This window comes from Mixophyes fleayi, chromosome 9 (assembly GCF_038048845.1).
Source record: "Mixophyes fleayi isolate aMixFle1 chromosome 9, aMixFle1.hap1, whole genome shotgun sequence".
Taxonomy (NCBI): Eukaryota; Metazoa; Chordata; class Amphibia; order Anura; family Limnodynastidae; genus Mixophyes; species Mixophyes fleayi.
The window spans coordinates 79,775,335-79,793,418 of NC_134410.1; the positions used below are offsets into that span (position 1 = coordinate 79,775,335).

Consider the following 18,084-nt stretch of genomic DNA (forward strand, 5'->3'; position numbering starts at 1 on the left):
ATACTTTTTTTTTTTTTTCTCATTACACTTGCATATGACTATTATATAAGCTGATAATTCCCTTACATAGTGGGTCATTTATATTAATTCACATAGAAATTGTTTGTGTTTATGAGCATAATTTAGAATATAAGCAAGAAAAGGTCTGCAATATTTCTTCCACACACGGATGAAATGTCCACTATATGTATCTTATGATATCAGGCCAGGGCTTTACAGACAACTTTAACCAGTGGTTGCATGCAGCATGCTGCAATTGCTTTCAACTGTAATGTTGATCTGTAGTCAAAACCAAGCCCAAATTAATCATGTTGCCTTAGCAACCAGTCTTCAAACCCTTGTTGGTGGATAAAAAGTTTATTATACTTTACACATAGATATGGTCTCTCTCCAGAACTCTTTAAAGAAATGCACCATTTATTAATCCAGCTGTTTACAAACATGGCTATAGTAAAATCATGCACTATTAGCCTGGGGACAGTAGACACTGGTTTGGATACATATTATGAAACCTTTAACATGAGCAGCTATTAAATGAGTAATATCCAAATAACACTTGTAGATTATCCACAAATCATAATATGTTGGTCAGGTAAGGAAGTATTCAAATAGATGGTACTACTCCTTACAAGCGCTTCCTATGAGATGCTACCAAATTACACTGATGGGTGGCACTTCACCCTACTTTCAACAATATCAATATAAGTGTAAAACTCAGGCAGAAACAATCTAAAATATAGAGAGCATATAAATCATATAGTGTAACAACTGTTCAGCTTTTTTTTAAATCTTTCAAATGAAATGCTTTAGTCAACACTTATCTCGAACTCCGGAGAGTAGCCCATAAATGGGATTAAAATTAAAAATAATATAGTGCAGTATTTTAAATTATTTTTGAAACCATAAATCCCAATTGTCCTCCTAGAAATTTAGGTTGATAGGGCGATTTCTCGATATCTTTTCATTGCCACCACGTGTTGTGTTTTTTGTGCATCACCAGCCCCTCTTTTACTTTACACAAACAGGGCTGTTCACTTCAATAGCTGTGAACACTTCTCTCCTCCAAATAGCTTTCTCCTTATGATCCTTTGCTTTGTTATGGACAAAATGCATACAAAACAAAATGAGAACCAAATCTGGAATAATACCCTTAACACCTTCTGTTTAATGTAACAAACATAAAACAGCACTCGCAATAAGGATAGAATTCATAAACATAATATTGAATCCTGAAAGGATATAAGCAAGTCCACTCCTACCAGAGTCTCATGAAGGTGTCAGCATTTTCATGTTAAATCCCAGGGGTCTTGCTCAAGGCACATTAATTTAAGTGCGCCGCCAGTTAAACCAATTATAGCAGGTGTTAATTCAATCACATCAAATGTATTTTCCTGAACTCTTCTTACAGCCACAAGTTACTAATATTAGATCCTATTTGAAGGATACTTGCAATATTTTAATAAAACTTGGTCATATATAGTGGCTAGAATATTTTTCATCATTACAGGCAATATATCTTCCTTATAGATAATTATAGAAAGAACAAAAGAGATAGGAGCCACAAAAACATTAGTACAAACTAAATACTATTTGTCATTTAGGAATGTCACTATATACAAAAAATTGGGATGGCCATGGGCACCAGATTTCCCCCCTACTATGCAAACATCTTCATGATCATATGGGAAGATCATCCCTATATAAAACAATCTGGTGCCCTGTACACTGAAAATGTTACATCTGAATGAAGGGAGCAAATATTTGGATCTCGTTTGTCAGCATCTAAATAAAAACCCCTATAATATTAGATCACCTTTAAACATCAGTAAAGAAATTGTCAACTTTCTAGATGTAATGATTTATATTACAGATGAAAAGATCCACACCAAGACATACAATAGACCAACTGACAGTAACTCCAAAACATACAATAAACCAACTGACAGTAACTCCTACATTAGGGCAACCAGCCATCACCACAAGAATTAAATAGATAATATTTCGGGCCTGTTCATGCGGGAAAAAAGAAACTACACAGGGGAATAAATGTTTAATGAACTAAGGTATTATGAAAAATCAACTCCTACAAAAGGAATATTCTGAAATCTAGTTGATGGTGCATACATGAAAGTGCAAAAATTGAAAAATCATCTCTTTTAAAATCAAAAACACAGTAAAGAGAAAACAAGTGTGATTTTGCATTCATTATCCAATTTAATAGACAACATAAGACGTATGAGAATGTAGTGAGTAAATAACGTAAAATACTGAAAAAAGACCCAGTCTTGGAAATTATGTTAGCGGATGTTAACGGATAAACCCAAGTTCATCTATAGAAAGGCTCCTAACCTGAGAGATAAATTAGTCAGAATCGTCATACCTAGAGAGAATAATGGAAGCCATAGAAAGACAATTGGCTTCCATTGATGCATGACTTGCTTACTGTGTAAATCTATAGAAAGTGATAAGAACAAAGCTATCAATTATGAATCCAGTGAATGGTTCTAAATATAAAATGAATGAGTGTATCACATGTAACTCAAAAAATGTGATATATCTCTTATAATGTGTATGTGACAAAAAAACTAGCCATGCCTTAAAAGTACAATTCAGTAAACATATTCGCAATATAAAAATGGGAAAAATTAACCATTCAGTATCAGCTCACTTTAAGGAAAAGCATTAATATTCTATAAACTCAATAAAATCTTTCTATGGTATTAAATTGTTAAGGGATAATTGGAGATGCAATGAACTACAAATTCGATTAGCTAAAGCAGAAATGCAAAGTATATATAACTTTAATACCTTATCTCCAGGTGGGTTAAATATATAATATGATCTGAAATTGTTGTGTTTACATGAATAATACATAAGATATATACTGTAACTATTTTCAATTATTATCTTATAAACAGGGTGATTTTTGGCATAACTTGTTCAAATTATATTTTATGAATTAAATGTCTCCTTAATTTTAAAGTTTGTTTAGTTAGTAGCTGTTTTGTCTATGTGGGTACACAGCTATCATTGTTGTGTAGAACGGGTGTCTATACATATGAGACTTAGTGTAGCTGTTAGAAATTAGGCGTCTATTTTGATAACAACTGTTTCTATGATAACTATTTTATCTGTATAATGAGAAGTCATAGGGGCATATTGAATTAGTTGTGTTGTTCTTTAGAAAAACGCCGCTACACATTATAACCATTACTACGGTAATTTCTCCGCTGATTTTTACTCGCAGCTCTATTAGCCGAGGGTAAAAATCATCAGAGATTTTCTAGCAAATCCAGAATCTCTAGTAAATCCAGAGGCCACGTTATTCTGGAGAACAATACAGAGAACTGAATCTGCCCCATAGAGTGTTTAATATGTGAACATGGAAAATACATGAATAAGACTTATTTTTTATATCATAATTTTTTTTTTAATTCCTAAAATACAAATAGCTTTGTGAATGTCTTTAAATCTCCAATGTTAGTTTAGCTGGCAGCAGCCGGTCCATGAGGGATGGCTGTATGTTTAGATATAGAAATAACCTTAGTGTTCAATGGTTGTAGAGAAGGAATAAGATCGAGCCTACTAGTCAGAGACTGAGAGTCTGTTGGCTCCCATGACAACAGCTACCGCAGCTTGGTGTTATGTGTACGCTATGTCTCTTCCTGTGCAAACGACACATACACTAACTCTATGCGAAATCAACAAGCATGGTTTCCTTTTGTAAATTCATAGAAGAGAGATTAATGGGATTAGCCTCGTCCCCCCAAATATAAATATATCCGTATATGAACTATCCTGTCGGTATGAATATTATAAAGATGTAGTAGAAAACATTAATACATTTGTACTTTTATTGTGTTCATTTGTGCAGTCTATACAATGATTTTTATGGGTTTTATATGTAAACAACGTAGTGTTTGATTGGCAGGCAGCCATATAAGAGTGCTGGCTATTAACTAATGTGCCTTGAGAAAGACCCCAGATACCTGGTTAAAATGTGTCAGCAGTGAATAGGATTACAAGCAAATTACCTCCAGAGGAATGATGTATATCAGCTGCTTAACCTGAGCTTTATCAGAACGTTGACACCTTCAAGAGACTCTGGTAGGAGTAGACTTGCTTATATCCTATGAGGATTCCATATTATGTTGTTTATGAATTCTATCTTTATTGTAAGTCCAGTTTTATGATTGTTACATTAAACAGAAGGTTTTAAGAGTATTATGCCAGATTTGGCTCTTGTTTTGTTTTATATGCATATCGACCATTACAAAGCAACCAATCATAAGGAGAAAGCCATTTGAAGGCAAGAAGATACTACACAAAATAATGTTTTAATTTTATTTCCATTTATGGACTACTCTTTGGAGTTTGCCTGATGAAGTACTCTGAAAACTGTTAATTTGGAACAGAACATTGATGAAATTGACTGAGATAAGTCTTGACTAAAGGACTTAATTCAAAAGTTTGAAAAGTTGAACACTTGTTACAGTATATGTTTTATAGGCAATGAAGTAGTGTTAGTCACATTTTATATCAAAGCACTAAATCTCCCTATCCCATGTTCTTTGCATACTGCAATCATTAGGCTTTAGGTAGGAAATGTGAGCAGAAAAGTGTGGCAAAAATACATAAATTAGCATACAGGCTAAATGACACCCCATCAATTTTCCTGGTTATTTTTACAGATACAAAGACTGCACCTCATATACAAGTCAAGTAAACAATGTATTTTTTAGACACTTTATAATGGACATTTTCTTTATTTGTATGGGTATGAAGAAATGTCATTGTTAACACAGAGATGCTTGTGAAACAACTGTTCACTCAACTACTGGGCCATGTATTTAAAGCTGAAACATATTATAAGGTGTCCCAAAAGAGGAATGTTCTAATAAACCATCCAATTTCTGAGCTTAATTCATTATATGAACATAATACTTCTAGGTAATGACTTTATGAATAACAGATTTTAAAGAGCTTAATTTTTATTCTGCTGGGGCCATTGTGTTCATATTGTCAGTTTTAGGCTTGAAACACACTACAGAAAATGCCCCTCAATGCGATAGCGTTAACGATTTTACCAACGCCTGAAAGTTCCAATCAGCATGCCGATACATGTGTACACACTACATATTTTACAAGATTTACCTTCAGATCTGTGCTCTTCATCTGTCATAACCATCTGCTGAAAAAATTGTAACTCTGTAAACTCTATGGAGATCTGCCTACACTGCTAGTTGTCAATACGTACACACTGCAGAATTGACACAACATCATTCCATAATTTCTAGAGATTTTTAGTCCATTTATAAAAGCAAATCAAATGATAAGATGTCCTTTGTACTGATAAAACATGTTCGCTGGAGCATACACACTAATGTAATATCGGACCGAACAGTCAATATTATTGCATTATTGGCACGCTAATCGGGTGAAAAATCTGCAGTGTGTAGCCCCACTCACTTGCTAAATATCATTTTTACATTTATTAAACTGCATTCAAAAATATGTATGAAACACTTTTAAAGTGTTATAAACTACCCTAGAACTGTCATTTTAGTAGATCAAATTTAGTATGCACTACAAATACCAGTCCCTGGTGCTATATGGATGTCATTTTTCATCATCATCATTTATTTATATAGCACCACTGATTCCGCAGCGCTGTACAGTGAACTCACTCACATCAGTCCCTGCCCCATTGGAGCTTACAGTCTAAATTCCCTAACATGCACAGACAGACAGACAGACAGAGAGACTAGGGGCAATATTGATAGCAGCCAATTAACCTACTAGTATATGTTTTTGGAGTGTGGGAGGAAACCCACGCAAACACAGGGATAATATACAAACTCCACTCATGACCTCAGCGCTGTGAGGCAGAAATGCTAACCACTTTGCCACCGTGCTGCCCATTTTTACACATGAATTTTAGTCTATCCTTTAACAGCAGTACAAATATATTTGTTTTATAAACTAAAGAAGGGCTTCAATTGTAAACTGTACATATATAATTTCTGCTGAACTTATTGCAATGTTAGGTTTGTGTTTAGTATTAATTTTCTGCACACAAAACTGTGTCAGATTTTGGCTTGTCCATTACGTGTAACTTCTTGTGGGTTTTGAGAAGGATATGTTCGTGGAAGCTCTCTCCGCAGTCACCGCAGACATAAAGGATCTCCCCAGTGTGGATTTTTTGATGTATGATAAGGTAGGATTTACGAGTGTAGCGTTTACCACACTCATTACACACAAATGGCCTTTCTCCTGTGTGTATCCTTTTGTGTAACACCAGCTGCAGCTTGCGAGTAAATCCTTTTCCACACTCCACACACACAAAAGGCTTATCTGCCAAGTGTGTTTTTTGATGACTGGCAAATGTTAGCCTGTTACTTAGGCTTTTTCCACATTGGTTACAGATATAGATGGTGTTTTCTGTATGGAGTTTATTGTGAGCAACAAGGTTTGAGTTACTACTGAAGCTTTTCCCACACTGACCACATGTATAGGGCTTCTCTCCTGTATGCGTCCTCTGGTGTATAACAAAATGTGATCTGTCACTGAAACATTTCCCACAATCCTTACACGAATAAGGTTTGTGTCCTGTGTGGATCCTCTGGTGTAACACAAGGTGTGAGCTCTGGATAAAGCTCTTTCCACACTCAATACATGCATATGGTCTCTCTCCAGTATGGATTCTTTGGTGAGTAGCCAAAGTAGAACTTCGAGTAAAATTTTTTCCACAGTCGGAACATGCATAAGGTTTTTCACCTGTATGTGTTCGCTGGTGTGTTGCAAGTGTTGAACTGTGAGTGAAACATTTTCCACAGTCTAGACACACATACTGTCTGTGTCCTGACAAAGTTCTGTATTTTGTTCTCCTTCCTGGTTTATTAGTGCTACATTTATACTTTGAGGATAGAACATCATCAACTATATATGTTTCAATTTCTAGATCAGTACTGCTGTTGTCAGGTATTCCAAATATTGCCATTGGCTCTTGTGATGGGGAAATGGAAGAACTGTACCTTTTATCTTGGTTGTGACTCTCTAATGCATTTAACACAGATGTCTCCCAGTCACTGGTATTAAAATTTGTATTAAGGAAATTATTCTCGCTTTGATCACATTGTGAAATATTTTCCTCCATAATCCAGAAAAACTTGAAATATTCATTAAATATCAAAGCTTAATAACTGCTTGACCTAGCAAAGAGAGAAATATGTTACAAAATTTAGTTTTAGGAATGTTTTACTTTATCATAATTTTAATTTCAGTATTTTAAACTAAACAATTGAAATCATACTGTACATGAATCTATTTGCATAAATGATTTAACTTAATACTCGCAAAATACATGGACAAACAAGCACTCTATTATAACACATCTTACGCATTAGTGACTGTATTGCCAAGCATAAGCTACACATATTACACAGAGCTTAACTTTGTTAAATAGCAGCGACAGATTATAATGGGACCACACTGCCAGATCAAATCACAGAGGTGCAAGTAAGCACTTACACTTACTTTGTTCCTGTAAGACATATCCATTAGAACATTTTTTTTTATTAACTAGATAATATCAGAACTTCACTTGGGAGAGTCTGGGAAGCAGAGTGACTAATATACCAATCTGGCCAATTAGTATGTTGGGCAGAGATAAAAACTTCCTGCTTTTATTTTTGTAGGATTATGTATCTAGCTGAACTTCTATAAGGAGAAATTAATAAAATGCATGCCTACTCACAGTTTAAGTTTATTTTCCTCCTAAAATACTGCTCATTTCAACCTAATTTGTATATGAACTGAATTTAGATTGGGAGGAGACATGGGGACAATCTTTATTAGATGCATAACTACATTTTTATTATATTAGCATAATAGTGTCACTATTTGTATTAATGCACTTACTTGTATCAAATGCTCCTGCATTATAAAAATTGCTGATCTATAAGAATAAGACCACCTGTAAACAAACAAACAAACAGTCATTTTGATGGGTAAAAAGAGGCTATGTTTCCATCTGCAAACCAGAGCATCTGTGCAGTTCGAGGAGCATGAGTGTTCTCTAGCCAGAAGATGTAAATAACGCTTCTTGAAGTATATTTTCCTACTAACCAGTTTACTGCTTTGAAATACTGCAGAGATTACCCTGTTTTCTTAAGAATAACCAACCAAGGATCAAGTAAACTAATCTATAATCTGTGATTTCAGGGAAAGGTCAATGTTCTGCCTCTGACATTGCTTTTGGTTTTGATGTTTCCGGGAATTTATTTTATGACTCTTGGGGGAGTATTTAATTGTTAGCGAGTTCGCTAAAATACTCTCGCTCGAAAATTTTTAATGTTAATACGGTAATCTACGCGTAAATACCGTTAATACGGTAATTTACTCGCTGGATTTCAGCTCGCAGCTCCGAACTGAAATCCAGCGAGTAATTACCGTATTAACAGTAATATTTTTCGAGCGCGAGTATTTTAGCGGTCTCGCTAACAATTGAATACGCCTCTTGGAATCATAATGCAAAACAGAGCAGTACTCTTGGAATCACAATGCATAACAGAGCAGTATCCATCTCTGCTTTAGGGAATCGATTTTCTAAAGTAGTATACCTGAGGTTCAGGGAATTTCTTAGCCTTTGTGGGCCTGATTCATTAAGGAAAGTTAAGCAAAAGTAAGCAAGGCAAAACCATGTTGCATTGGAGGGAGAGGTAAATTTAAAATGTGATGCCAGATTTATATTTGGGGTAGGGCATGTCCTAGATCAACTCTTAAATTCAGTGTACAAATAAGCTATCAAGTATTTGTGTGCTACCTGAAAAAACAGCCAGTATTTTCCTATAAACTTATTTGCACCCCTTACATTGCAACATGGTTTTGTACAGAAAATGTGAGTAAGAAAACTTGCTCAATTTTTTGCTTAACTTTCCTTAATGAATCAGGCCCTGTTTACCTAAATCTTTAAACGGGTCTATGTAAAGACATCAATTTTTTTGGTTATCTAGGAAAAGACTTGGGCATTTAGACACAATTCCACCTGGCTCAGAAAATTTACCACTATATTTTGACTACCTTTCAGACTGATTTCTGATAAAAACAGGAAATTGAATTTTGCTTAAGCAAATGTTTGTTTGTTGACATATGCTACAAAAGTAATATTGACTAAATGCGCACATCCCTCCTGATTATAGTACCTGAAAAGGGTTCTTCAAATTTCTAGCTTCTTGATGATTTAAAACCAGTAATATCTGTTTTTCTGTCCAGACACCTTGATTAAACATCTCCTCTAGATGGATCCCCAGGCACTGGCACTTCATAACATTCTGAATGGTCCAAGGAATTTCATGCTTTAGGCTCTTCTGCCGATACGCAATGAACTTAGTTCATTACGCTAGGTCTATTTTTTTTCCATGACGTGGGAAAATCCCCTAATACTATAAATCGACCTAGCGCACTGGGCTGGGTGTCCCTAGAGGGAGGCCGCTTGTTTTTTTCGGCGGACCCCACTCCCTTGGGGATCCAGCCCAGTGAACAGCCTGGGGTTGGTTGTCCTTATGGCTGGGGGACCCCTGCCGCGTTTCCCCCTGCTATAGTGCCACCAACCGCGGCTGGTTTGCCTAGTGTCACGGTTGGCTTACTGGAAATTGATCCCTAGGCTCTGCTGAACATAGCTAGGCCCACCCACGGGCGCGGAGTCTAACAGGCAGATGGTTTTCACCAGGAATCCCCGCAAGGAGGTATGGTCTTAACTGCACCAAACCTGCAGGTCGCGGTCCCGTGAGTGAGTGTACAGCAGAACGATGTGGGGGAGCCAGGTGAAGTGGATGGAGACGATGGAACCCACAGATAAGTGGTATAGATGCAGGAACAACAATAATATAGGCTGAAGGTCAGCAACCAATGAGTCACTAGGAGAATAGATGCTCTGTGGTATAACAATGAGAGAACAGGAGCTTTCACAATGATGTACTCAGGAACAGGTAGTAGAGATACTGGAACAGCGGAAGCTCAACACTAGACATAGGGCATATTGAATTGTTGAATATGCCCGCAACGTTATTACGGTATTATGGTAATAGTAAGCCGGATTTCAGCTCACAGCTCCCTGAGCAGCGAGCTGAAATCCAGCTAGAAAGGTACCGTAATACCGGTATTTACGCGCACTATTACCCCATAGACTGAGCACACTGAAGAAACGGAGGTAACTCAGGACAATGGCTGCTGAATCATAGATGTAGTTGCGGCTCTGGGAGGCAGCAGTGAGAGAACAGAGGCTGTCACAATAAAGTATTCTGGAGATGGTAATAAAAGTACTGGAGCAGCGATAGTTCAGCACGGCCAGAGACTGAGAGCAGACTAGAGTAGCGGAGGTAACTCGTGGTAACAACTGATGAGTCACAGGTGTAGTAGTGGCTCTGAGTGGTAGCGATGAGAGAACTGAAGCTGTCACGATGAAGCACACTGGAGATGGTAATAGAGGTACTGGAGCAGTGATGGTTCAGCTCAGGTCACGAACTGAGAGCAGACTGGAACACAGGCAAACCACAAGGAGAACAGAAACCAGAACCATAGGCTGCAGGAAGTGAGCTTGAAGAACAGGCATCACACAGGTGAATCCAGGAGGTTTAAATAGTGCACCAAAAATGCTTAGCCAATGAAAAGAGGGAGGAGGCCCTGCAGTGCAATAGACTTGCATCTGCGCAGATCTGAATAGCTGAATGAATGAAATGAGAGTGTCTGACGCTGGGACATGGCAGTTTCCTGATTAATGGAATGTAGGTAACGAGACAGGTACTATTTGCGGGACCGGAGCGTTACACCTAGTGCTGGTTCCGTGAAAATCGGGTGGACCCCACGCAAATTTTTCCCCCGCTTTTCACGGAACCAGCAGTAGTCTGGCAACACTAGGGTTAATAGTGAATAGAGGGGGACTCCACGCTTTTTATTGTTTTTTACTTTGATCTATTTTGAACAGTTTTTACAGCTGCCAGAGCTCCGGCTGTATGACAGAACAGTGTAACAGTGATGTGTTAATACAACACGCTGCTAGCAAGCAGCGTGTTGTATCTGGCGTGTTTGAAAGCAAACTCTCCTGAGTTTGCTTAATCGCAGCTTCATACATTTGAGACTTGCATAGCTAGAGTGGCAAACAGTCGGGAGTTTGATCTGTATCAATTTTGGAAATTGCGATTTTGACAGAAGCACAACTCTGGCAATTTTACATGAAATCTTAGCTTCATACATCTGCGAGATTCAACTCTCCCGAGAAAATCGCTGGATTTGCAAAATCGGACCTTGATACATTTACCCCCAGAGCTGTTAAAGAATAATCAGGACTCATCTATGGAGTATGCTAGCGCAAGTAATTGATTTCACTCAAAACCTGCAAACTCAGGCCAAGGCACAAAAATTATGCTTAATCAGGTTCACAATATTATTGGCCAGGTTCACAAGTATACAGATCAAATCACTGATTTACATTAGCAGATTCAAGAATTGTTTGTCAAGTTGTTTGGCTCTCTTTTAACTTCTCAGGAAACCCATTTATCTTTACCTCCAAGGTTCAGATGAGGCCAATGCTATTACCAGGGATTCTTAAATCAGCACAGGTTACATTTGAAATTAAAAATGGGGAATAGCTTGAGGAAGAGTGTAAGAGGTTATTTTGAGCAAACTCGGCCCAGTAAAGTTGGTCACTCCAGGAAGCTTGATACTCTGAAGAAAAGCATCGCAGGAAACACTCCAGATCCTGATTCACTCGTTCCGTCTGTCCATTAGTCTGGGGGTGGTAGCCAGAAGAGAATTTGAGTTTGACCCCAATCTTGGAGCAGAAGGCTCTCCAGAATCTAGCCACAAATTGTACTCCACGATCGGAGATAATTTCTTGAGGACATCCGTGGAGAAGGAATACATTTTTCAAAAACAGATTTGCGAGCTCAGGAGCTGAGGGAAGGCCTTTACATGGGATGAAGTGGGATATCTTGGAGAAGCGATCTAACACGACCCAGATGGTATAGTAGTCATGGCTAAGAGGAAGATCGGTGATGAAATCCATTGTGATGCTGCTCCAGGTAGAGTCAGGAATGGGAAGACGAAGTAGAAGACCAGAAGGACTTTGTCTAGGAGTCTTGTGGTGAGCACATATACAGCAAGCCGACACGAAATTGCAAACATCCGAACCAAGGGAAGGCCACCAGTAGTATCTGGAAAGGAATTCTTTAGTCCTCTTATAGCTGGCATGACCTGCAAATTTAGATTTGTATGCCCAGCACAGCAATTTGGGACGGAAATGTTGATCTGCGAAGGAGCGTCCAGGAGGAGGAGAGACCGAGATGGAGTTAGTAAGCGCCACTACTTGAATAGGGTTAAGAATGGTCTTGTTGTCCGGAGGAGCCAGGGAGTCCATATTAACAAACGGATAATGCATCGGCTTTGCAATTTTTAGAACCAGGACGAAAAGTAAGGATAAGTTGGAACCAAGAGAAAAAAAAGAGACCAGCGAGCCTGGCGGGGGTTGAGATATTGTGCCTCCTGGAGGTACTAAGGTTCTTGTGGTCGGTCATCACAGTCATGCGGTGTAATGCTCCCTCAAGGAGGTAGAGCCATTCTTCCAGTGCCATTTTAACAGCTAGGAGCTCCTTATCTCCGATCCCATAAATGAATTTGCAACCGGAAATGTTTTTAGAGAGAAATCCACGTTTCCAAAGAGCCGGATGAAGATCTTTGGGACAGGACGGCCCCTATTCCTACAGAGGAGGCGTCAACCTTGAGAAGAAAAGGTCTCCCTTGGTCCGGTTGTTTGAGAATGGGAGCAGCAATGAATGCCTCCTTAAGAATTTTGAAAGCCGTTACTGCATCTACAGGCTATGGTCTACAGGAGGCTCCTTTTCGAGGCAAAGCCGTAATGGGACTGATAATGGAAGAGAAACCTTTAATGAACTGGTGGTAGTACTTGGCGAACCCGATGAAGCGTTGCGTGGCTTTAAGACCAGCGGGTAGTGGCCAGTTGAAGCCATAAAGACGATGAGAGCTCAAATTAGGTGAGAATACTAGGATATCGTCCAGGTAGATAATCACGGAATGTTACAGAAGATCTCTTTGAAGAAATCCTGAAAAACAGCGGGAGCATTACAGAGCCCAGAGGGCATCACTAGGTACTCGTAGTGCCCATCACGAGTGTTAAATGCCGTTTTCCACTCATCGCCCTTCCGAATGCGTATCAGATTGTAAGCTCCTCAGAAACATACTGTGACATTGCCTCTGTCTCAGGTAAAGATAGTGGGTAAACTCTACCCTTGGGGAAAGTCTTACCGGGCATGAGTTTGATGGGGACAATCCCACGCACGATGTGGAGGTAGACTCTAAGCGGCAGATTTGTTGAATACATCAAGGAATTCTAAGTACAGTCCCGGAAGCTTAATTTGGGAGACAAGAGAAAGACAAGGTAGGTGGGTGGGTGGATGCACCTTAGAGAGACATCTGTTGAAACAAGAAGCACCCCAGGAAGATACCTAAGCATGAAGCCAATCCAACTGTGGCGAATGCGTCCTGAGCCAGGATAAACCCAAGATGATGGAATTGACGGACTGAGGAATGACCAGGAACTTAATCCACTCGTGGTGAAGAACCCCTACCTGCAACCGAACTGGACAGGTGATACAGGTGATGGAACCGTTGCTGACTCGGTTACCATCCATTGCGGTGAGAACCAATGGTTGAGGCAACGGATGAAAGGATATGCGGAGCTTGGACACAAAGGTGGCGGTGATGAAGTTTCCTGCGGATCCAGAATCCACAAAGGCTGAGCATTCCAGGGACATATCCGTAGACGTGAGGGTAACTGGCATCAGAAAGTTGGTATCTTTAAGGGAGTAGGGAGTATGGAGACTGGATCCAAGGACAAGCTCCCTTTTATTGCCTTGGAGGTGGAGATTCCAGGCCTCTTTGGGCAAGTTAATAGTAGAAGGCCGGACTCCCCGCAATACAGACAAAGGCGGTTCTTAATCCGGCGCTCTCTTTCATCCCGGGACAGACGAGAGCGACCAATTTGCATAGGCTCTTCGGCTGGAAGAGCCGAAGACTGGAAGCGAGGAGCCAATCGAGCAAGGCGGCGGTCTCGGTCTCTTTCCAAACAGCGTTCTTGTTGACGGATGTCCACTTTGATGCTAAGTGAGACCAGCTCGTCTAGTTTGGTGGGAAGATCCAGGGAGGCGAGTGCGTCCTTGATAGGTTCAGACAATCCTTGCCAGAAGGTAGCTGTCAGGGCCTCATCGTTCCACCCTAGTTCAGAGGCGAAGGTATGGATTTGTACCGCATACTGACCAGCCGAGAGGGATCCCTGTCGAAGGGCAAGAAGACTGAAGGCGGCAGAAGACACCCGGCCAGGCTCATCAAATACTTTTCGGAAATTTTTGATGAATATAGCAGAATTGTAAAGAGATACATCGTTACGCTCCCAAAGCTGGGAGACCCAGGCCAGGGCCTGTCCGGTGAGGAGGGAAATAATGTAGGCTACTTTGGCTCTCTCGGAAGAGAAATTCTCCAGTGCAAGATGAAATTGGATGGAGCATTGATTAAGAAATCTTCGACATCCCTTGGGGTTACCATCATATTTCTCAGGAGTGGGTATCCGTAGAGTTCTGGAGGTAGCAGCATTCACACTAGGAGGAGGAGGTGGAGCTGGAGAAGCTACCTGGGGAAGATTTACGGAATCCAGGCGAGACATCACACATTGTATGCACTGAAGTAGTTGAGCTTGGTTAGACTCTTGCCATTCCAATCGCTGGCCCAAATGGAGGTGGAGGTCACGAGCAGAAGGTTCCCAGAGCCGTCCATCATGGCCAGAGTAAACTGTCAGGCTGTTGGTCTACTGAGGATTGCAATGAAGAAGTACACTAACCGGTATTAGCACTACTGAACTAGCAGGTGCGGAGTCTAACGTACCCCTGGTATTCGCCAGGGACCACCGCAAGGAGGTTTGGACTTCGCTGCACAGGGCACGCAGGTCGCAGTCCTACTAGCCATGTAGTGTAGAAGGGTCAGACGGTCCGGGTCAAGCCAACCGGTAATGCAAGGTACAAAGGAGAATCCAAAAGAGTAGTCAACAAGCCAAGGTCGCAGGAACAATATGGGTCACGCAGATAGATGAAGTTGACCTATCTTTATAAACAACTACACCATATTTAGGCTTCTGTACAAGTTCTGCAATCTGGATATTTTGAATGATGATGTTTACTGTTGCTGAGCTCACACCCCACTAACCTCCCGTAGGTGATACCTCCGTGTTCGCTACGATCATAACACTCTGGTAAGCCCAACCTCTGTCGAACTTGGAAGCCAAGCAGAGTGTAGCCAGATCAGTACCGAGATGGGTGACCACTTGGGAATATCTGGTATAGTAGATAAGCATGTTGAGAATACTATCCCAAAGGTGATGGAAAAGTGGGAATGTGACCAGCTAGTCATCAATCGGCTGTCAGAGTGACAGTAACACACAGTCTCCTTATGGACCATAAATATGTATGGCTATACATGGTCCACACAAACACCGCCCCTCAGTATAGTACTACATATGTATGATTTATTATCTACATGTGTTTGATTGATTTATTTATTATCTTAATAACATCCCTATACTGTGTATCTATAAAGGACCATTAATATATCTGGAATAAAATGTAATCACCATGACCAAATATAGGTCAATTGCCCTATCTCAATGTACATGCATATATACAATGTCCATTTAATACAATGTATGGTTTTTGTTATAATTTCTGAATTCATATTTCCTTGATGTGCATATTGTCCTCCTTTTAATAGATTGTATGGCAATAATTTACAATCAAGTCACACGGTCTCAATCACTGTCCTCTAAGTCTGCTGACGATCACGAACACTATATAAACCCATATTTTCTATGGACATCACGATCCCCTGAGGAAATTTGCTGTAGCAAATGAAACGCGTTGGGACACACCCCTTAGTGACGTCAAACCGGAAGTCCGGAAATCCATCTGTGCATCTCACTGTGGAACGCACGCTGTTTATCGATACATGCCGCTGGGTGCATTACCCATATGGTCATCGCTGCTTGGTCACAGTCCTCCCTACCAATCTAGGATATCTCACCGAGGATCACCGTTTTTCCAAGTAAGACTTATTAATCAGGTCCGTCTGGACCTTAAGCATATCGAGTACGAGGACTCGCGAATACCCGCTCACCGTCTACTACACTCCCTCTGGGATTTACTACTATTGATATTGGACCTCGCTTTTGGACAATTGGTGGACATTAGTTTGTGTCATGCATTATTGGAATTTGTTTTAGTGTCCTCTATCTACGGTTGTTTTTAAAACATTGTCATATGTCACTCACGCTGTGGCCGACACACGTTATGTCATTTTATTAAATGCATGTTTTTATCTGTTAGCATTGTATCCATATGTTGAGTATTAGAATTTAGATATTAATTTATGTGGTCGCAATTTTATACACTTAGTATGCATTAAGTCAATTCATTTAAGATTTAGCTCTCCAGACCACTGACCACTGATCCCCAAAAGGAGCAATTGAGCGCTCACTTTTTACCAATTTATCAGAATCACTAGGAGAATGGTCAGGGAAGCCGGGTAATAACAGGGAAAACACCAGTGAAATGCTAGAGGCAGGAACCTGTTACTTTGGCACCCTAATGGCGCCAGAGCCAGGTTTAAATAGAGACAGGCTGGATACTGATTGGGAGAGCCAGTGGGTGGAACGCTGTGGTGAAAGTAGCATCCCGTTGCTGGGCAACGGGGCAGAGGGCATACGCCCCACAGGCTGACTTGCCCGGAAGCCTCAGCGCGTCTGTTGCTAAGCAACAGAGCGCTCGTCCGGAAGACAGGCGTCCGTCCCCGTCTGACAGGGGATCAGCGGGGACGGCGCCTGACAATACATGTCCCTCCAGAGTTTACATAGTACTTCCCATTTCCGTGCCTCTCCATCTAAAGGCGAGGATGAAACGTCACATGAACGTGCGTCCTGACGTCTCTCTATCGTTTGATCCGCAAACCAGGAAATGAGTGCCGAAAACCTTGGAACGCACACCGCTTACCGAAACCCAAACCGATCAGATATGTTCAATAACCAGTTTTCCATATTGTCCTTTCTGGACCCAACTTGGAGGGCACACTAATGGATAAGCATGAAATATCCCCTATTTCCCAATAAACGATTTCCTTGGTGGAAGAAAACAAAAAGAAATGACATGCGATCACAGTGTTAAACAAACATATTGTACCTCAACCCTCTACCAGAGAAGGATACACTTAAAACACACGTAAATATATGATGGCAGTTCTATATGATCACAATGTAATCACAATGCATATCACTTAATTACATCCTTATAAACATGTAATGCATTCACCTCAACTTATAGTATCTCACAGAAACCACTTTATTTCAAACTCAGCATTGAGTCCATTAGGAGTCATGGTATTCAATGTGAATATACATTTCATTTCTGCTTTAGATAAAAGGCTAACCAAATCCGTATTTCTCCAATTATCATATATTTTCTGGATCCCTCAAAAATTTCTTATATGTTCTACCTTACACAAAGGTTGAGTCTTAAAATGATATGATAAAGAGTGGGTTTCCAGCACTCTTCTAATGTAATATATATGTTCATGAAGGCTAACTTTAAGAGGACAAGTAGTTCTCCCTATATATACACTTTACTGCAACTACACTCTATATCATACACAACATTTTTAGAGTGGCATATGATAAATTGATCTATCTTCAACTTTTGTCCATTGATTGACACTTCCATAACCTTACTTAGATTTGATTTACATGTCCTACATGCTACACACCCCACATCTGTGAAATCCAATAGTTCTCATAGATTTTCTAATATCTTTGTGCAGATGACTTCTCACTAATCTATCTTTTAAACTGGGGGCTTCCCTATATATAAACACCAGTTTATCTGGAATGGAGTTCCCTATGATGTTATCTTTTTTCAAAATGTCCCAATGCTTTTCAAAAATTATCTCCATTTGTTTATGGTTGGCATTGTATTGGGA

General features: G+C 39.9%; 1 protein-coding gene across 1 annotated transcript in view; it reads right to left on the reverse strand.

The window, feature by feature from the left end:
- Positions 1–397: 397 nt before the first annotated feature.
- The window catches only part of LOC142100768 (uncharacterized), a 43,448-nt gene continuing 25,761 nt past the window's right edge, over positions 398–18,084 (reverse strand). The window contains exons 2-3 of the mRNA XM_075184574.1: positions 7,921–7,975; positions 398–7,211 (exon numbers count right to left, since the gene is read on the reverse strand). Of these exons, the coding sequence (XP_075040675.1) occupies positions 6,062–7,156 (1,095 nt within the window). The 5' untranslated portion in view covers positions 7,157–7,211; positions 7,921–7,975 and the 3' untranslated portion in view covers positions 398–6,061. The remainder of the gene's footprint in view (positions 7,212–7,920; positions 7,976–18,084) is intronic.